The following is a 22890-nucleotide window of genomic DNA, read 5'->3' as shown; positions in this document are numbered from 1 at the left end:
CAAAAAAGGGAATTGCCTGAATTATGGAGATATGTAAATTAGTCAGATAAGGGTCCAAGAGAGTCTGGTCTGGATGGTGGTCATTAATTTAGAATCTAAATTTTTATGGGATTATTTTTTAAAAAATTAGCATCGAATTCGCTATATTTTAAAGTAATGAATTCAAATTTACTATTTGTATATTTTTTTTGATTTTCAAATTATATTGAATAAATTAGAACACCTTCAAATTATATTACACAAATTAAATAAAAAATATTTTATTAAAAAATAAGTTAGTTCCTTACTTATTTTTAATATTTGATAAATAAATTTATAAATATTTATATATAATCTAATAAAATATTATAGGGTGGCAGTGAGGCGTGTGGTGGAGGTTGAATGGATGGGGATATACTTAATTTTAGAATATCACTTATGAAAAACGTGCTATATCTAATTCCATTAAAGAAGTCGTCTACCTAATTTTTGAACAACTTTTCTTTAGAAAAAATATTTTTAAACAACTTTAATCTACCAAAGTCCAAACATAACATTCTCGAGAAATATTTTCCTCCTACCAAACAAACCAGATATCATTTTTATCTATATGATATGATGACTAACTTTAAGAAAAAAAAGTGTTGAATGAAAAATATGGGGAAAACAGAGCTAATTTACTCTTTGTTTTTACTTGTTATTGTAGCACAACATGCAGCAGCTGGTTCATCAGTGAAGTTTCTTCCAGGATTTCAACGACCACTTCCTTTTGAATTGGAAACTGGGTGAGAAACTGGGCGTGAATATTTTTCATTTTTTGTTTCTGGAATATTATTTTTGGACATTGAATTGTTACAATTTCCCGAAAATTAAATCTTTCCAGGTACATTGGAGTTGGTGATTCTGAAGATGTGCAATTATTCTACTATTTTATAAAATCGGAGTCTGATCCAGACTCCGACCCTATAATGCTTTGGATTACTGGAGGCCCTGGTTGCTCTGCTCTATCTGGACTTATCTATGAGATTGGTATGTCATATGAGTTTAGGTCTTAGGCGCTCACGTCATTTATAAGGTTATCTTTCCATTTTTTTAAAAATAATCTATTTATTTTGATTTGACATGAAGTTAAAGAAAATTAAATTTATTTTTTAATTTTGTGGTTCTAAATTAAAGTTATGTCAAATGTATCAAATGGTCTTAAATATGCCAGGTAAAAAGTTGAAATAAAATTATTGCCAAAAAAAAGGAAAATGATCATTTTTTGAAACAAACTAAAAAAGAAATTAGGTCAATCGTTTTGAAATTGAGGGAATAATTACGAATAAATTTGTGTATGATAAACTTTATTAAGTATTAACCTAGCTAGTGGAAATTGTAAGTAACCTGCTATGCTTTTTTAAGTTACTTTCTTAACCTTTTGAACTATGAATATGAAGGACCAATAACTTTTGAGGCAGTGGAATACAATGGGAGTTTGCCTACAATGATACTGAATCCTTACTCATGGACAAAGGTTAAGAGTATTTGATTATGAAATTGTACTTTGTAATTTGCATGATTCGAAAATGTTAAAAATATCATGGATTTTTTAGGTGGCAAGTATTATTTTCGTAGACTTACCGGTGGGCACGGGATTTTCCTACGCGAAAACTCCAGCATCTCTACAATCATCTGATTTACAAGCGAGTGATCATGCATATCAGTTCCTTCGCAGGGTAAATTACATTCATCATTGTATCCGTGATTTCTCAGTTAGCATTGAAAAACGTTTGTATATTTATTGCAACTAATTACCGATGTTGGATCAGTGTCAAGTGAGTATCACATTTCATTTAGTTTCTCCACCTTTTAGGTGTCTGAACTTCAAAAGGAACGAACTTTATTAACTATCCTGCTGTTTTAATTTGTTGAGTAATCTTTTTAAGGATGTTTTTGCAGTGGTTTGTGGATCACCCAGAATTTCTAAGGAATCCATTATACATTGGTGGAGACTCGTACTCTGGGGTGGTTGTTCCCATTATTAGTCAAATTATAGCCAGTAGTAAGACTATATTTGCACTCCAACAATTAAAGTTACTTTCTTGGATCATGCTTTACTGGTTTAGTCCTATAACATTTTATCCTTGATATTGCAGAGAATGAAATGGAAATCAAACCATTGATCAATCTTAAGGTTTTGTCATTTTTCTTACATAAATTCTCTTTTTCCTTAGGGATAAACGGATCATGTACCAACTCACAACTCGTGGTGAAATTCATGTTACCACAAATGTTTATTCTGCAACGAACATCCTTTGCCCTCCTGTCCCGGCTAAAGATTGTGTAGAAACAGATTAATTTTTTCTGATGAATTCCTACCGGACAATGTAGAACGATATCACAACTACTAGTATACTTTTGAATGGTTTCAGGGATATTTACTCGGAAATCCTTCAACTTTTGAAGGTGAAAAGAATTATGAGATTCCATTTGCTTATGGAATGGGACTTATTTCTGATGAGCTCTATGAGGTTGGCTTTTCTTTAGTGTCATATTTGTATACTGTCATTAACTTTACTTACACTTATTGGCTTACTTTTCTGAAATAGTCCTTGAAGACAAATTGTAAAGGAGAGTATCTCAATATAAATACAAGGAATACATTTTGTTTGCAAGATGTTCAAACTTTTAAAGAGGTTGGATTTAATTTCCAGTAAAATTAAATATGATCTACTTGCTTTATTTGGCATTAAACAAGTATTCAGTAAAATTACTGAGACCTTATATGCAGCTTGTTTCAGGGCTTAATGAAGCCCATATTTTGGAGCCCAAATGTGAGCGATTTTCGCCAAGGCCACACCAATTGTTTGGCCAAAGAAGGTCTCTTGATGAGAAGTTTCATGAACTTAACAATCCTGAACAACTTCCTGCACTAAAATGTCGCGTGAGATTTGTCTTTCCATCTTCAAATATTATCTATACAGTAATGCATTCTTTATGCTTTTGATTTTTTTGTATCTCTAAAGAAATTACAACTTGCAACTGCGCGCTTAGGATGATTGGCACAAACATTCTTATCATTGGGCTAATGATGTTCAAGTTAGAGATGCACTCAATATCCGAAAGGTATGGTAAAGGATGTTACACAACGAATTACAGTAAATGAATTTAAGTTATATACATAGATATCATAAAGATTCTTTATAACGTAAGTGTAAGTTTAATATGCGATAGCATGTTATAGATTCACTAGTTATTTTCTTTAAGTGCATAGAACTTAAACTCAGACTCACATATAATTCAACTACTCATTCGGTAACAGGGGACTATCGGAAAATGGAAGAGATGTGCAACTTTGCAATACCAAAAGATGGTCATTAGTACCATACCATATCATGCAAGCCTCAGTAGCAAAGGCTACAGATCTCTTATATACAGGTTGAGTAGAAATATTAATTGTGCTTACAACATTGGAATAACTACAAACACAAATACGTAAGTTTATCTCTGTGAAACTAACAAGTTCTCTAATATTTTATTGAATTGAGCAGTGGAGATCATGACAAGGTTGTTACCTTCCTATCAACTCAAGAATGGATAAGATCTCTTAACTACTCAATTGTCGATGATTGGCGATCTTGGACTATTGACAATGAAGTTGCCGGGTTAGTTCTTGATGAAAGACGCATTGTGGACACTTTAAAATTCTTGTACATACATTAGTCATAAACTCTGTCGTTATATAGATGTTAAACTCTTTTTTTCGTTGTACAATTTCAGTTACACGAGAAGTTACTCAAATGAGATGACATTTGCCACAGTGAAGGCAAAAAAACCTCCTATCAATCTATATTTTTCACTTAAGTTAAATTTTCTTTTTTTGTCAAATTGTTAAATTTGCTTTATTTTTATTTTGTTTACAGGGAGCAGGGCATACTGCACCAGAGTATAAGCCTCGTGAATGTCTTGCCATGCTCAGAAGGTGGATGTCTTACCAGCCTTTGTAATCAACAAATGTATCACAATTGCTTAATTTAGTGTTATGTTTACTGTAACTTCACATGTGTGAGCTCGCTCACATTATCGGTATCAAGTCTGAATAAAGAAGAGGGTTGCCGAGGGTCAATCGGAAACATTCTGGATAAGCGTACATCTTACCTTATCCAAACTCTACTTATGAAATTACAATGAATTTTTTTGTTGTTATAGTGTTATGTTTCGTACTGTTTATTTTGTTTCCACTGTCGGAGGCGTTAGTTATTTTAGCTTCTGAATTTCTGAATTTATTTTCACTACAGGAGGAGTACATTCATTGAACCTCTATTATTGTTGGTTTGAATATATATTCAGTTCATCTGTATTCAAAAAGATTATATTTTGCTTCTTCTTGCTCATTGATTATAGCTAAAGTAACTCTTTTGTTATAGCCAAATTTTGGTGGAAAGGCATTAATTGTTTGAGGGTCTGCCTTTAGGTACTTAAAAGTTAGTACACATTTCTTTTTCTTAATATGAGTTTATATTTATTATTAACTAATTATTTTGAATCAATGAACATGTTGGCTATCCCCCAAAAGTGATTTCAAGTCCCCATATTTATATGAGCACACTTTTCTCCATTAATTCACTACTTTTGACTACTTTATAAAGATTCTTCTAATTAACGATTAAAAAAATAAGAAATGCTCAAATGAAAACCTACAACGCCAAACCAGAGGCCAAAGATAAGGCCTTTATAAAAGATATGTTGGGACAAAAGAGTAGCAAAGAAACTACTTCAAATACAAGGAAATATTATGTTGTATTACACATCGGACCACTCACAAATAGTATAGAGCATATACATACAACTTTAATTTTCATATTAAGCTAAATAACACTGAAGCATTTAACCTAATAATCTGTTGGGAAAAAACACAGACTACACAAAAATATATATGGTCAAAATAATGAAATAAAATGAGAAAAATAATACCAAAAATTTACGTGAAAATCCTTTTAAATAAGAAAAAAAATCACGTGCCAAGAAGAATAACTACCACACAAAAATGACTATCACACACTCAAAAGGAATAACACACTTTTATCTCCCACCTTACTAAAAAAAAATATCGCTCACACTCTATTTTTCTTCACAAACTATTTTCTTATATATAGTCTATGGAAACCTCACAGTTCTCTAAATATTTTTATCTCTGTCTGTGTATTGGATGTATAAAATGAGGAGCTGAAAAACTCCTTTTAAAGGAACTCTTCCTCAGCCACCTCGCCACTTTCTTTGACAAATCAAGAGAAGAAGCTACAATTTGCAATTTGCAAATTGCGGTAATATTTGACCAAAAAAAAAGATGGCCAACAACATCTTTTGAAAACAAGGTGGGGACTGGATCCCACAAATCTCCCCCTCCAGTCTCATTCACTAGAGTGTACCACCCAGAGTCCTTATCTTCATTGGACCACATAAATCGGAGTGCACCAACTCAAGCAACTTTGTCTTTCTTAAAGAAGGATTAGACTTAAAAGAAACTCTATTTTGTTTTTTAGCCAAGTAGTGCTCACACTTTTCTAATTTAGCACTATGAAAATCTGACAATAATTTTTTCTTGGCTAAAAGATTAAGGCCTTTCTTACTGTAGTGGCTAAGCCTCTTGTGCCACTGCATTCACCATATTTGCATAAGTAAAGTCGTAGTCCAGTATAGACTATGACGTTTGTTACCATGATCCAAAACTAAGGAACCTTTGATGAGTTTCCACTTTCCACCGCCATTGGTATTAACATATCCTTTATCATCTAGAACACCAACAGAAATTAAGTGCAGATGAGCATCAGGTGCATGTTTTACATTGTTCAAAACTAGTTTAGTTCCAATACTAGTTTTTAAACAAATTGTACCAATACTAACCACCCTAGATACAGTCTCATTACCCATACTCAAGGTTCCAAAGTCACTAGGAGTATAGAAAGAGAAAAAATCCTTCCTTGATGTCACATGAGATACGACACCAGTGTCCACAACTCAGCTTGACTCATCACAAGCAATATTTATTAGATCTTCATCAAGGACTATAACAAGATCTTTGATGAGACGGTGGCTAGGCAATTTTCACTGCCATCTTCTTTATTTTCCTCTTTATCTTTGTTTTCCCTCTTTAATATTCGGCAGAACTTCTTTGTATGCCCTTTCATGCCACAACAATAGCACTCAATATCCCTAAGTCTGCCCTTATATTTGCTCCAGCTATGTTCTCTATTCTGAGAATTACGTTCTTTATTTCTCCCCCTGAAGCCAGTTATTAAGACATCCGATGAAGAAGAAGAACCTCGAGATTTTCTTCTTATCTCTTCGTTCGAGACACTACTCTTGGCAGAATTCATAGAGATCACACCATCCGGAGTAGAATTTGACAATGAAGTTTTAAATATTTTCCAAGGTTCTGGTAGAGAATCAAGTAGAAACAAGCCTTGAATTTCTTCATCAAATTTAATATCCATAGCAGACAACTGGTTCATGACTCCCTGAAAATTATTCAGGTGATCTATCTTCGGAGAAACATCATGATATTTTATACTTAACATTTGCTTTATTAAGAATATTTTGTTGTTCCAGTCTTCTTAGCATACAAGCTTTCAAGATGCTCTCATAAGATATGAGTATGTGTCTCCCCAGAAATATGATTCAACACACTATTGTCAACCCATTACCTAATAAATCCACACTTCTGTCTATGCAAAAGATTTCACTCTTCATCTGTTTTATTATCAAACTTTACAGTGGTAAAGACTGGTTGATAAAAATTCTTAACATAAAGCAAGTCTTTCATTTTTCCTCTAAATGACATAATTAACACCATTCAAAGTAACCATTCTACTAGCGCTGTCTTCTATCGTTTTTTCCCCAAAAATACATAACTATTACAAATCAAGGTAATTCTTTTCTGATGTGGAAATTCAGATTATGCTGCAACCACAGAGCATACTTAGATAAAACCTTACTCTGATACCAGTTTGTTGGGGAAAAATACGGACTAACACAAAAATATATATGGTCAAAATAATAAAATAAAATAAGAAAAATAATGACGCCAATAATTTACATGAAAACCCTTTTAAATAAGGGAAAAAACACGGGCCAAAAGGAGCAATTGATATTACTATAGTGAGAAATTTTATACTGGGTAGTACCAAGTACAATACTCAAAAATGACTATCACACACTCAAAAAGAATAACATTATTTTGATCTCCACCTTACTAAAAACTATTGTTCATACTCTATTTTTCTTCACAAATTATTTTCTTATATATAGTTTATGAAAACCTCACAACTCTCTAAATATTTTTCTCTCTGTTTGTGTATTGAATGTATAAAACGGGGAGCTGAAGAGCTACTTTTATAGGAAGTCTTCCTCACTCACCTCGTGACTTTCTTTGACAAATCAAGAGAAGAACGCTCACATTTTACTCGCAATGTGAATGCAGGATATATCAGTAAAGAGCATAGACGGTTCTCCATAATGATGATTTTTTTTCTTTTCAAGCTTATGGTGTTAGTAAGGTATATCCTCTATTAACTCTTTTCCAAAAATGTGAAAAGGAGAGCATATAAGAACATGAAAGAAGAACTTTCTCTCCTTTCTTCTCAAAAAATCCTATATAAAATTAAAACACATATAGGTCATAATATATAACCATGTAATGACAAAGGACCGTATTTTTTCTTGCTCGTCTTATTTCTCCGATTTCCTATAAAAGTACATTCTTTTTCATTACTTGCTATCCTAATATCACCCCCAAGCCACAAAAAAATTCATTAATCTTTTTTTTCTATAGAGTAAAAGAACAAATTCTAGTTTTTTTGCTAATTCTAAGGAGGTTTGAAATTCTAATCACTAGAAAAAGAGCATGGGAGTAAATGTATGTATGATATATGGTCGAGGTCATTTAGTGGCGATCAGAGGAAGATATGGCAACTGTATTCAACTGCCAAAGAACATCAAGCAGAATCTTTCATGATGGTGTAATAGAGATGGTGGTTTCAACCGTGCACTCGAATACTGCCTTGCTTTTACTATGATCCAGCATGAATATACATGAATATGAACGAAAAAAAGAAGAAGAACAGTTAATTTGGTTGGGAGAAAGAAGAGGAAAAGAGAGGGAAATAAGAAAAGGTAGCTTTTCAATTTTCTAAATAAACACGCAACTATGTTTTTCTTTCCGGTGAACTAAGCATTGGGTTTTTTTATTTTAAAAAAAAGGAATATGCCAAAAAAATAGAGAGAATAGATAAATGCAAATGCTGAAATAGGAGAGTGTCACGTCACCAAAAGGACCCTTAGACCAATTAGGAAGTTGCTGGAAGGGGTCGATCGAAAACAAGAAAGTTTGGCTAGTGTTAGCCATCTTTGCCAAGTGATCAGCAATCGTGTTGGCCTCTCTAAATAGTATTGAGACTTATGTTGATAAAAGTGCTAGCATAATGAATAGATTTTATGGACGGATAGAGGTCCTTTCTTACTTTCAAGATATAAGAATTAATATGAAATAGTACAGTAATTTTAAATGATTATGAATGATTGGCGAGCTTGTACTGCTGACAATCAAGTTGCCGGGTTAGTTCTTGATAAAAGACGTACATTATGGACACTTAAAAATTCTCGTACATACATTAGTCATAAACTCTGTTGGTATATAGATGTTAAACTCTTTTTTTTCGTTGTATGATTTCAGTTACACGAGAAGTTACTCAAATCAGGTGACATTTGCCACAGTGAAGGCAAGAAAACCTCCAATGAATCTATCTTTTTCACTTTCGTTTCTCACTTAGCTAAAAATCTTTTTTGTCAAATTGTAAAATTTGCTTTATTTATATTTTGTTTACAGGGAGCAGGGCACACTGACCAGAGTATAAGCCTCGTGAATGTCTGGCCATGCTCAGAAGGTGGATGTCTTACTATCCTTTGTAATCAACAAATGTGTCACAATTGTTTAATATGGTGTTATGTTTATTGTAACTTTGCATGACGTCATTGTCGATTCAAGTCCTAATAAATAAGGAGGGTTGCCAAGGTCAATCGAAAATAGTTTCTCTACCCTATAAAGTATAGTTAGGAATAAGGTTGTGTACATTTTACCCTCTCCAAACCTCACTCGTGATATTACACATAATTTGTTGTTATGTTTGCTGTTTATATTTTGAAATTTATTTTGTTCCCACTTTTGGAGGAGTTTGTTATTTTAGTTTCTTAATTAATGAATTTATTTTTACTACAGGAGAGTACTTTCTCAGAAACTCTATTATTGTTGGTTTGTTTATATTCAGTTCATTTTTATCTAAAAAGATTATATTTTGCTTCTTCTTGCTCATTGATTATAGCCAAAGTAACTCTTTTGTTATAGGAAACTTGTTGCATTTTCCAATACTCTTTGCATAGTTCGTTTCTAATACATAGTGTAATTTTTAAAATCAAAACAAGTATAATACATTTTAATACATACATATTGCAAATATATTGGGCATAATACATAAATATACCCTTTAACTTGATTTCAGCTAATATATGCCCTCCAACTTTGGATGTGCACAAGTAGACACTTAAACTTGTTTAAAATTAAATAAATAGACACTCGCGGCATAATACACGTAGGACACAAAATTGTCATGTAGGATACCATGTAGGACGAATGTGTCTATTTGTTCAAGTTTTGGATAGTTAAAGTGCCTACTTGTACACTAATAAATAAAGTTAGAGGTCATAATTGCCAGCTAAAGCCAATTTAAGGGTCATATTTATGTATTATACCTATATATTACATATATAATTCAATCTTAATACATAGTATAGTGACTATACATAGTAAATATTTTTAAATATTTTATCAAGGTAATAAATAAAAAATATGTTTAAAAGCAGTAAATCTATACTATATTAAAAACACGAAGGTCCTTCAAGAATTTGATTGAACTTTTTGCCCTTCATTAAAAGACTTTGCTTTAGATAAAATCGTGTTTTCACCATTTTTTCAAATAATTATTATTTAATTATTATTATAATACTTAGGACTTTGAAATTAATTAAAATTACGTATATTAAATCTTTACTTGTTTAATCCTAATATTTTTTCTATTACATAAGGTAAAACTCCAAAAATTTCAGAAGTTTAGCACCGGGGCTATAATTATTATTTGAGTCAAAACATTAGTTTTACATGCATTTTCCATCATTGTTGTCCTTTGAACTTTTAAAGAAGGGAAGTATTTTCTTAAAATATGGGGGAAAAATTTAAGAGTGTATATCTATAGCATTTAACAATATAATAAAAATTAATATAAAAATCGTGAAAAAATCTAAAGAGCTCTAAAATATATGATAAAATAAAAAATATAAGAATTAATATTGGTAGATTTTTTTTGTGTGCGTATGTAATAAAAAAGTTCTAAAATATATGATAAAAAAATATAAATTGATTATTTGCCAAGGGTAAGCCTAATAAGAAAAATAGAATATAACATATGATTGTTAGTTGTGACCTTAGTATGAATGAATTTCTATACCAAGTACTCACAATTTTCAAGAAAGTAGAAAGCGTTTGCAATGAATCTTTGGTTGTGGATTCACCAAGTTAAGAGAAAACTTATTTCCAGATTCTAGAAATAGAGATTGATTTTATTCCAATGAAGTTTTACATATTAGTTGGGAAATTGAAGGGAATCAAGAATATAATTTGGTGCTATGGTGTATATATTGATAATATTATTATGTGCTTCATAAAAAAAGCAGTTTGGGAATTAATCAAACGACGAATATACTTCAAACACGGTCATACATAAGATAGAAATCACACTTGAAAAGGGGGAACAATTAGCTAAAGCAGCGGATGAGATAGTACCGGAGTCGTTCAAAGGGCCCTTCTTTCTATTCTGTTTTGTGTGTGTCAACTATTGATTCTATGCCATCAAAGCATGCTAACAACAGAAAAGAAATAAAAGTACATACTTTATTTCTCCCATTTTATGTGGCATCCTTTCTTTTTTTAGTCTGTCCCAAAAAAAAGTCGCCTTATTATAATTAGAAACAATTCTACTTTAAAATTCTCTTTTTGCAATAAAATGATTTCCTACTACACAAATATCTAAAGATTATTTTTTTCCTTTTTTTAAAACATTATACCAAGTCAAACGGTGCCACATAAAATGAGACAGAGAGAGTATCATATTTTTGTTTCAAGCTTTAATGTGATGGTGATAGGTAAAACATCATATTATTTTTATATGTTGTTTAAACCTATCAATTTGTTAACCAAAGAGTATGGATAAGCAAGCTACCATGGTTAGTTAAGCTAACTAAGTTTGTTAGAAGGTGGTTATTGTTCGTTGAAGAGTAACTACTTGTTGTAGTCTATGAATACACATTTGTACACATGAATTGTATGAGCTATGATCACCTAAACTTGTAACTACTTTCTCTTTAATAGATTCTCCTTTCTTCTCTCATTTTTCTCTACTTAGTTTACTACTCAATAAGCTCTATTAATGGAGTTATTATGGTATCAGAGCCTTGTCGTTTCTCAGGCTAGATGAAATACTATTTTCTCAAGTTTAGTGTGTTAGAGTGCTTAGATTTAGAGTTAAGTAATAGCTGAATCGCAAATAAGCATTCAAGTAGACGATCAAGGTTCGAAGCTGAAAAGCAATGACAAACACAGCTGAAGTCAAAACGGGATCAATGAAAATTGGCAATCTAAACTCGAACACAGAAAATACAACTACTGGAACAACTAACTTCATCGCTCCAATCATAGACCACAATCATCCGTTGTATCTTCAACCTAATGACACTCCAGGTAGCTCCTTAATCTCTCTGCAACTTACTGTCTCAGAGAACTATGCAATCTGGAGTAGATCCATGCATATTGGACTTTTAGGTAAAAGTAAACAATGCTTTGTTGATGGTAGATTTTCTAAATCCTAGTTTGCACCTGCATTTTTTTATATTTGGGAGAAGTGCAATGTTGTTATTTTGTCCTGGATTATGAATTCTGTGAGACCAGGTTTGCTTAGCAGTGTAATGTATGGTGGTGATTCTCACAAAGTATGGTGTGATCTGAAGGAGAGATTTGATAAAATTAATGGTGCACATGTGTTTCAGCTTCACAAGGAGATTCACATTTTTAGCCAGAGAACTATGTCAGTAACAGACTACTATACTACTCTCAAGAGTTTATGGAATGAGTTTGAATCCATCATGCCTTGTCCAGGATGTTCATGTGATGACTCTAGGAAATTCAAAGAACACTGTGAGTATCAAAGGCTACTTTAGTTTCTAATGGGATTGAATGAGTCCTACTCAGAGCTGTCAGTGGTCAAATTCTGCTGCAAACTCCTACTCCTAACCCAAATAAAGCATTCTCCATCATCATAGGTCATGAGAGTTAGAGTAAATTGGTTAATACTAGTCAAGACATCTCTCTTCCTAGAGTCGTTGAAAGCACAACTCCATAAATGATGAGGTCTTACTACTCATGGTGGTGGTAACTTTGGACATCAACCAGAAGGTAATGGTAATCCAGGTAGAAGACACTATGACTCTCAGTATAAGCCACAAAAGCCTCTCCTTGTATGTGAAGTATGTGGATACAGAGGACACACTAAGGAGAAATGCTTCAAAGTCAAAGGTTATCCTATTGGCTGGAGATCAAAGAAGAAAGATGGAAACACTAGTTCCTATGCCAATTAAGTTGAATTTACTCAACCTGTAGGTTCATCATATAGTGGTAATGTTGCTACAAGTTGAATCCCCCTAGCTCCAGCAACTTTCTTCACACAAGATCAGTATCATCAGATCATGCAGGTGTTGGCTAAAAAAAGTGAAAATACAGGAGAGCATTCAGCCAAAGCAGCCATTGCAGGTAATATCTTGTATGCCTTAGTCTCAAAATATATGGATAATGATTAAATAGTTGATACTAGAGCCACAAATCATATGACATCTAGATTTGATGTGCTAGATAGAGTCAAATTAGCGCCAAATTTTGAGAGGAGACAAGTTCATTTGCCTATTGGTAATGTAGTACCAGTTTCACATATTGGGAGCACTAAAGTGCTTGGTGGTAAAACCATTAGTATTGTGATTTTTGTTCCAAAATTTAAGTGTAATCTTTTATCTGTATCACAGCTTACCAAAGAGCTTCATTACATGACAATTTTCTTTTCTGACTTTTGCATTTTTTCAGGATCTCTCCAATGGACAGGTTCGGGGATTGGTAGAGAAGCTCAAGGTCTCTACATCCTCAAGGAATGTCTAAACAACTTAGTTTCAGCTCATTCAACCAGTAGTAATGTTGAACCACTCAGTCAGTCTAATCCTATCTTTTTGTGGCATAGAAAACTAGGACATTCCTCTATAGATATAACAAAGAGGTATTTTATCCTTGATATTATAGATACTACTGTGCATTCTCCTTGTATCATCTATCCCTTAGCTAAGCAGACTAAGCTATCTTTTCCTGTAAACTCTCATACTTCTAAATTTGTGTTTGAATTGGTTTACTGTGATATATGGGGTCCTTACAGAATACCAACTAATATTGGAACAAAGTATTTTGTGACTATTGTAAATGATTTTTCCAGGTTTACTTGGATGCTTCTTATAACATCTAAATCTGATACTATAATGGTGCTGAGACATTTCTTCACACAGGTTCACAACCTATTTTCCACTAATATTAAAACCTTAAGAGCTGATAATAGTAGTGAGTTTCTTAGTCATGCTTTTTAATCTCTTCTGTTTACTCTTGATATCTTTCATCATAGTACTTATGTGTATACTCCACAACAAAATGGTATTGCTTAAAGAAAACATAGAACTATATTAGACATGGCTAGGGCTCTCAGGTTTCAGGCTAATGTCCCTCTGAAATTTTGGGGTGAGTGTGTCACCACTGCTGTGTATCTTATATACAAGCTTCCTTCCAAAATTCTTCATTATAAATCTTCCTTTGAAATGCTATACTTAAAACCTCTCTCTTTGTCACATATAAAGACCTTTGGATGCTTGTGTTATGCTGCATGTCAAAAGATCCTAGACAAGGTTTCTCTTAGAGTTATTTTTGCATTCATGATGGGGTACTCTCTCTCTCAAAAGGGTTATCTCTTATATGACTTGCATTTCAAATATTTATTTATCAATAAAAATGTAGTGTTCAAGGAGGAAGTGTTCCCCTTCAAAAACCTGCAAACCTCTACTGATCCTATATTTCTTGTCCTTACCATAGTTACCCTCATCCTCTGTCACCTTTCAGTCCTCGTGCAATATCTGAGATATCTCTTACCTTCTCTTCTCTTCCAACCTTTTCTCCAGATTCTAAATCTTTCATTCCCTCTACATCAGATGATCCCACTTTCTTTGAGCTTCCTGCTATTTCTCTGTCAGATGTGCATCATATTCCTTCTAGGAGGTCATCTAGGAAAAGTAAACCATTTTTTTAGCTATAGGACTTTGGCGATAGGCATCATAACAACTCCTCCTCCTTTTCTATCTCAGATCACCTGTCCTATGCTCATTTGTCTCCATTCTATGTTCATGTTCTAGCTGCATTCTCAGCTATCACTAAACCTTCCTCCTATAATAAAGTATCATTTGATCCTCAGTGGGTTAAGGCTATGGAATTGGAGATTGTTGCCTTACAGGACAACAATACTTGAAGTGTGGTAAATTTGCCTCCTAGTAAGAAGCCTATTAGCTGCAAATGGATGTACAAGTTGAAGTATAAGGCTTCAGGAGAGGTGGAAAGACTTAAAGCTAGGCTAGTGGCCAAAGGATTCAGCCAGCAAGAGGGCCTGGATTATGGTGAAACTTTTATCTCTGTTGCCAAAATGGTTACTGTTAGATCCTATATGGCTGTTGCTGCTTCTAAAAGTTGGTGTATTCATCAAATGGATATTCACAATACCTTTCTTAATTGTAATCTTTTGAAAGATTATATATGTCTATTCCTGTTGCATTTACTAGACAAAGAGGGCATGGTAAAGTCTGCAAACTCCACAAGTCACTCTATGGCCTCAAGCAGGCTTCTAGACAATGGAACCTGAAGTTAACAGAGTCCTTGGTACAGTTGAGTTTCTTTCAGAACCACTATGATTACTCATTGTTCAACAAACAAGTTGGGTGTGACATGCTCATGGTACTGGTCTATGTGGATGATCTCTTAATCACTGACAGCAATCAAAATCTTATAGACTGCACTAGGAAAGACCTACAGAAACAATTCAAAATGAAGGATCTAAGTGAACTTAAATTCTTCCTAGGGATTGAAATTGCTAGATCTAGTTAAGGAATACATATGTCTCAGTGGAAATATGCACTGAAATTGATAGCTGAGTCTAGCCTAGGGGGAGCTAAGCTTGCAGGAACACCACTTTAACAAAATCAGAAACTAACTTCTGTGAAATATGATGAATGTATCTCTCATAAAAGGGAACCTGAAGATCCCATATTGCAGGATCCAAGCAGATATCAAAGATTTATAGAAAGGATCATTTATCTCACCATGACCAGACCTGATCTTGCCTTCTTAGTTCAGGTGTTGAGCTAATATATGCATTGTCCTAAGGAATCTCACATGGAAGAAGCACTTAGGGTGGTCAAATATATTAAAGAAGTTCAGGTCTTGGACCGTTGATACCAGCTAAACACAAACCAACTCCTTGCTTACTGTGACTCAGATTGGGGAGCATGTCTATAAACTAGAAGGTTTACTACTGGATATTTAATCAAGTTTGGTGGATCCCTAATTTCTTGGAAGTCAAATAAACAAGAGACAGTCTCCAGGAGCTCAGCAGAAGCTAAATTCAAGAGTATAGCTAACTGTACAGCTCAGATCATTTGCTTAATAGGCTTATTCAAAGATATTGGAGTTCGTATTGAGTTATCAGTTAGAATGGTGTGTGACAACAATGCTGCGATCCAAATTGTTGCAAATTCTATCTTTCATAAGAGAACTAAACACATAGACATAGACTGTCGTGTTGTAAGGGAAAGAATTTGTCAGAAAATGCTGAAAACTGAGTACACTCATACTAAGGATCAACAAGCTGACCTACTCACAAAGAGCTTGGCAAAGCACAACATCAACTGCTCCTAAGTGACTTGGGTGTCATGAATCTGTTCAAACCATGAGCTTGAGGGGAAGTGCTAACCAAAGAGTATGGTTAAGCAAGTTGCCAAGGTTAGTTTAGCTAACTAAGTTTGTTAGAAGGTGATTATTGTTAGTTGAAGAGTAACTACTTGTTGTAGTCTATAAATACACATGATGTACACATGAATTGTATGAGTTATGATCACCTAAACTTGTAACTACTTTCTCTCTAATAGATTCTCCTTTCTTGTTTCATCTTTCTCTACTTAATTTACTCCTCAATAAGCTCCATTAATGGAATTATTACGATTTAATTCATTTTTCCAATTTAACTTTTTGTAGGTATCCATGTATCAGATATGTGCTTGTAATTTAAGGTAAAGTTTCTATCTTTTAGATCCTTCTTGAAGTTATATTATTATAGGCATATGACTATTTTTATAAATAATTGCAAATTAAGAAATTACCACGATATTTGTTTATCATGTATGTGTAATTATTGCTGGTGCTAATCCTAAATTTCTATTAGTGCACAAAGAGTTTGAGATTGCATTCAATAGCAATGTTATAGTTCAAGAATACGTCTTATATGAATTATTCTCTTATTTGATCGTGACAAAGCAACCTAAGCGACGAAAAAGAATATAACCAACAAATCATTTATTAAAGAAGATCATGGGAGACACAATAGTCAATAAAATTATTATTTTTTGGTTTGAATCAATAAGATATCTGAGATACAATATTTATTTATATATTTATATATGTATAATATTTATTTCAACGTCAATTGAGATGTTTTAATAATTTTTTTCTTCATATATATATAATTTTATTGATTGATAAACTTGTATTTTATAATAAAAAAAACCTCAAAAAGGTAATTATCCCTTTGTTATATTCCCTCTGTTCCAATTTATATGACTTACTTTTTTTTGCTCAATTTCAAAAATAATGACACATTTTTATATTTAGTAAAAATTTAACTTTAAAATACTTATTTTACCCTTATTAAAATGATTTATAGCCACAAATACATCTATTACTTAATTTTTACACAATCTTTTAAAAAAAAAAATTAAAAGAAAATTCTTTGCCAAATCAAATTACCTCACGCAAATTGGGTCGAAGGTAGTAGCAAATTTTTGGTGGAAGGGCATTAATTGTCGTGTCAATTTCAACTTTTTCTGAATAGAAAATCTATACGTTAAATGTTACTTTCGTCAATCCACATTTCATTTCCGCCGCCATCATATACTCAGGCTATGTATTATAAAAACAAAAGGTCACGAAAATAAATAAAGAAGAAGAAAATTATTAATGCACGGCAATATCCAATCACCTTCAAATATTTGATAGAGTCAATTGTATGAATTGAAATTGATATCACGTTTGTGCTGTGTCACGTTTAAGCAATACTATTTTGCCAAATGAATAAATATACTAATGCAATTTAAACAATTATGATAGATTATTAATATATTTTTCAAATTATTATATCAGCCTTGTAATGAAACTTTATTTATTATAGTAAGTCTGCTTAATCTGATGATATAAAAAATGGACAAACAACACAAATTTCACTAGTTTAGGATATAATAACATGCCCTTTCATGAGTTTTTGAAATTACTATTCGTGCCAGATTTCGATCCTCAAATACATGTTATATATTTGGTGCGTCCAGATACATGTCATGTATCTAACGCGTCCAAATACATGTATCTAAGATACATGAGGTCAAAATTATGTGTAAGTTGTTTCAGATACACTATATTCAAGTGTATTCGCATGTATCTCGAAAAAAACTTATTCGCTTGCTCACCTCTGTCCTCTCTCCCTTTTGTATATGTATTTTAGAATGTGTACCTAGTGTGATTTGCATTTATTTGGGATACACACTGACTCTCTCACTCGTCTCCCGCTTCTCTCCTCTCTCGCTCGCTTTTCTCCCTATGTATAGATTTTAAAATATATCTGGTAGCAAAAATACATATATCTAAATATATCTAACTTAAAATCTAGAATGAAATTATTAATTAGTGAGACAATACGTAATTATTTCAAACAAGAAAGAATTAATAAATATAATAAAATATTTATGTAATTAGATAATTTTTGTATAAAAAATCTATACATTAACTATAGATAAAACTTAAAATCTTACCAAATTATTAGACATCACAATGTCAATTAATTACTAGAAGACGAGAAGCAATGATACATTTTTATTGGAAGAGAAGAAACAAATACTACTCTAACAAGATTCTCAAGGCCGAAAATTCTAGATGATTACAAATGAGTACCTACTAATCATCTTGAACACGTAAGTCCCTTTTGTCTCGTATCTTTTTTTTTTCCAAGTTTAGGCAACACTCTTTTTCCATTCCTGCTTAAAATAATTCTCTCTGTTTCAAAAAAAATGATCTCTTTTTTTTTATAACATATTTCCACATGACATATTTTAGGTCACAAAATTAAATGACACTTTTGTATATTTGATATAATTTTAATTTAGGATCATAAGATTATAAAGTCTTCTTTATTTTCTTAAACTCCGTATCAAATCAAATCATGTCATTTTTTTTGAAACGGGAAAGTAATAATTCAACTTTACGCTTTTTCATTTAATATTTTCATGTTCTGGTCAAACTTTTTGAAAAATATTTTTTAAAAGTGAAATAGTTTCTTGAAAATAAATTGCTTAATGGAACACAAGTAAATACGTAGATTACCTACTTATTTATCTAGATAATATTTTTCATGGGAGTATCATCATCATATATTTATGATTTATTATATACTATCATAAATCTCAAAAGTTCTTATTTTATTAATAAAATTTTGTACCAAGTCCAACATTGTGACAGTGGAAGTAATACTTATCTATTACAATATATATTATATATCTAGATTTGATAAACTTAGCTTCAAGAAAACTCTGTTGTACAAGAAATATGGCAAAAGCAGAGGTATGCTATTTGTTTTTGGTTGTTGTTGTGGGAGAGCTTTGTTCAGGGCCTGCAATAGCTGGTTTACCAGTGAAGTTTCTTCCAGGATTTCAAGGACCACTTCCCTTTGAGCTTGAAACTGGGTGAGGAATAAAATTGAAAATAAGTCAACATATTATTCTAGTTATGTTTTTGAAGTGAATTACTTAAAAACTCATGTGAAAAAAAAAATTATTGGCTGGTGTTTTCAGGTACGTTGGAGTTGGTGATTCTGAAGATGTGCAATTATTCTACTATTTTATAAAGTCGGAGTCTGATCCAGACTCCGACCCTATAATGCTTTGGATTACTGGAGGCCCTGGTTGCTCTGCTCTATCTGGACTTATCTATGAGATTGGTATGTCATTCTAGTTTAGGTTCTATGTAAAAATCTTTGACAAGATAAATCTAAATGATAAACGTTTGTGGTGGACAAGATGAAGAACTGAATCTGAGATAGTTTGGATATGTGAAGGGGAGATGTGCAGATGTCCTAGTGAGGAGGCGTGAGAGGTTAACAATGGTGGGTATGACAAGAGGTAAAGGTAGGCCGAATAAGTACTAGAGAGAGGTAATTAGAGAGGACATGAAAGATTTTCAGCTTATTGACGACATGACCTTAGATAAGAGAGGGTATGGAGGTTGCGGATTAGGGTAGAAGGTTAGTCGGTAGTTGAACATGGTCTAGCTTTTTGTGGGATAGTCTGGAGCGCAGTGTCTGTCATAGTATTAATTTTGTTCTCGTAGTTTCTTTTTCTTTGATTTCTGTTTTGCGTTACTTTGTTGTTGTTGGTATTCTTTTTGTGTGAATGCTCTCTATATTGTTTTTCTTATTAGTTGTCATGTTTGCTCTACTGTCGTGTTTCTTTTTTCATAGTTGCTTTGATTTGCTACTTTGATCCAAGGTCTATCAGAAACAACCTTTAGGGATAATGTCTATCTCTGTTCAGTCTCCACTTATGAGATTACACTAACTATATTGTTGTTGATCACGCTTCTAGCTAATCAGGAAGAAGATTTGGGTCAGATCATTGACAAGTTGGATTTTAGAACACAAATAAAAGTATAATAAGTTTGATTTGAATCCTAAGAGTTTCTGGCTTTTAACAAGCTATTAAGTTATATTTTCTAAACTTTTTGAACTATGACTATGAAGGACCAATTACTTTTGAGGCAGCAGAATACAATGGGAGTTTCCCTACAATGATACTGAATCCTTACTCATGGACACAGGTTAGAGTATTTGATTGTGAAATTGTACTTTGTAATGTACATAAAGTTGCTGCACAATTCAAAAATATTAAAAAGAATCCTGGAATATTTAGGTGGCAAGTATTATTTTCTTAGACTTACCGGTGGGCACTGGATTTTCCTACGCGACAACTCCAGCAGCTCTACAATCATCTGATTTCCAAGCAAGTGATCATGCATATCAGTTCCTTCGCAAGGTAATTACATTTGTCGTTATTTGTGATTTCTCAGTCAGCATATGAGGTCTAAGATCTCTGCTAGCATTGAAAAACGTTTGTATATCTATTGCAACTAATTACCGATGTTGGATCAGTGCCTAGTGAGTATCGCATTTCACTTAGTTTCTCCACCTTTTAGGTGTCTGAACTTCAAAAGGAAGGAACTTTATCAACTACCCTGCTGTTTTAGTTGGTTGAGTAATCTTTTTCAGGATATTTTTGCAGTGGTTTGTCGATCACCCAGAATTTCTAAGGAATGCATTATACATTGGTGGAGACTCGTACTCAGGGATGGTCGTTCCCATTATTAGTCAAATTATAGCCAGTAGTAAGATTATATTTGCATTAAGTTACTTTCTTGGATCATGCTTTGCTGGTTTAGTCCTATAATATTTTGCCCTTGATATTGCAGAGAATGAAATGGAAATCAAACCATTTATCAATCTCAAGGTTTGTCATTTTTCTTAGATAAATTCTCTTTTCTCTTCGGAATAAACGGATCATCGACCAACTCACAACTCGTAATGAAGTTGTTATCGCAAATATTTATCCTGCAAGGAACATCCTTTGCCCTCCTGTACTCCCGGCTAAATATTGTGTGGAAACAAACTAGTTTTTGCTGAAGAGATGCTACAGGTCAATGTAGAACAAAATCACAATAGAAAGAACATTTTTTCAGGGATATTTACTCGGAAATCCATCGACTTTTGAAGGTGAAAAGAATTATGAGATTCCATATGCTCATGGAATGGGACTTATTTCTGATGAACTCTATGAGGTTGGCTTTTCTTTTGTATCATTTATGTGCACTCTCATTAACTTTACTTACACTTATTGTCTTATTTTTCTGAAACAGTCCTTGAAGACCAATTGTAAAGGAGAATACCTTAAAATAAATCCAAGTAATGCATTGTGTTTGCAAGATGTTCAAACTTTTAAAGAGGTTGGATTCTGTTGAAGTATAATTAAATATGATCTACTTGTTTTATTTGGCATTGAAATACTGACCTTATATGCAGCTTCTTAAAGGTATTAATAATCCCCATATCTTGGAGCCCAAATGTAAGCTTGTTTCACCAAGGCCACACTTACTATTTGGCCAAAGAAGATCTCTTGGTGAAAAGTTTCATCAATTAAAATGTCGCGTGAGTATTCGTCGTTCCATCTTTAAATATTATTTACAAAGTAATTCCATTTTTTAGGCTATTGATATTTGTATCTGTTATATTGCTTACAAGAATTTACTACTTGCAATTGCTTTAGACTGATTGGTACAAACTTTCTTATCATTGGGCTGATGATGATCAAGTTAGAGACGCCCTCAACATCCGGAAGGTATGACATAGGATGTTACACAAAACTAAATGAATTTAAGTTATTTTCTTATCGTCAATGCATAGAACTTAAACTTAGACAAATATATAAGTCAAATACTCATTTGGTAACAGGGGACCATCGGAAAATGGGAGAGATGTGCAACTTTGCAATACCAAAAGATGGTCATTAGTACCATACCTTATCATGAAAACCTCAGTAGTAAAGGTTACAGATCTCTTATATACAGGTTGAGTAGGAATATTAATTGTGTTTATAACATTGGAATAACTACAAACACAAATAGTTAGATATTATCTCTGTGAAACTAACAAGTTTGCTAATGTTTTATTGAATTTGAGCAGCGGAGATCATGACAAGGTTGTTACCTTCCGATCAACTCAAGCATGGATAAAATCTCTTAACTACTCAATTGTCGATGATTGGCGAACTTGGACTGTTGACAATCAAGTTGCCGGGTTAGTTCTTGATGAAAGACGTATATTGTGGACACTTAAAATTCCCGTACGTACATTAGTCATAAACTCTGTCAGTCTATAGATGTTAAACTCTTTTTTTTTTTTCATTTGTATGATTTCAGTTACACGAGAAGCTACTCAAATCAGATGACATTTGCCACAGTGAAGGCAAGAAAACTAGACTCTCAATCTATCTTCTTTTTTTTTTTCTGACTTAGTTTGAAGTTAAAAACAAATTATGAAATAGTTGGCGGTAAATTTGCTTTATTTTATATTTTGTTTACAGGGAGCAGGGCATACTGCACCAGAGTATAAGCCTCGTGAATGTCTGGCCATGCTCGCAAGGTGGATGTCTTACCAGCCCTTGTAATTGAAAAATAAATCATAATTTGTAATTATCACTGTCAAAATTCCATTGTAATAATCTTGAATTCTTGATTCTACCATTTGGGGTAAGTGCCCCATAAAGTATTGACTAAAGCGTTAAAAATATATTTAAATTATTTTCTTTTTTAAAAAAATTTTTATATCTTAATTATTG

The 22890-nt window shown here is 32.7% G+C and overlaps 1 protein-coding gene across 3 annotated transcripts; it reads left to right on the top strand.

Moving 5' to 3' along the window:
• The first annotated feature begins 468 nt into the window (after positions 1–468).
• LOC129902051 (serine carboxypeptidase-like 17) lies at positions 469–22853 on the top strand. 3 transcript variants are annotated; one of them, XM_055977070.1, is made up of 14 exons: positions 469–764; positions 19300–19445; positions 20244–20320; positions 20413–20535; positions 20782–20884; positions 20969–21006; positions 21236–21334; positions 21413–21499; positions 21576–21701; positions 21820–21891; positions 22005–22120; positions 22236–22349; positions 22472–22517; positions 22636–22853. In XM_055977070.1, the coding sequence occupies exons 1-14, from the start codon at positions 628–630 to the stop codon at positions 22717–22719; spliced, it is 1368 nt and encodes a 455-aa protein (XP_055833045.1). In that variant the 5' UTR covers positions 469–627; the 3' UTR covers positions 22720–22853. The 3 variants fall into 3 exon arrangements, with proteins under 3 accessions (XP_055833045.1, XP_055833043.1, XP_055833044.1); XM_055977068.1 differs by lacking the exons at positions 19300–19445; positions 20244–20320; positions 20413–20535; ... (8 more) ...; positions 22472–22517; positions 22636–22853 and adding exons at positions 863–1008; positions 1419–1495; positions 1575–1697; ... (8 more) ...; positions 3742–3787; positions 3885–4167 and having other exon boundaries at positions 481–764; XM_055977069.1 differs by lacking the exon at positions 469–764 and adding an exon at positions 18950–19191.
• The last annotated feature ends 37 nt before the right edge of the window (positions 22854–22890 follow it).

Source organism: Solanum dulcamara, chromosome 9 (assembly GCF_947179165.1).
Source record: "Solanum dulcamara chromosome 9, daSolDulc1.2, whole genome shotgun sequence".
In the NCBI taxonomy this organism is placed as follows: domain Eukaryota; kingdom Viridiplantae; phylum Streptophyta; class Magnoliopsida; order Solanales; family Solanaceae; genus Solanum; species Solanum dulcamara.
Note: the sequence above shows the minus strand (reverse complement) of the source record. Positions and strands in the feature narration are given on the sequence as shown.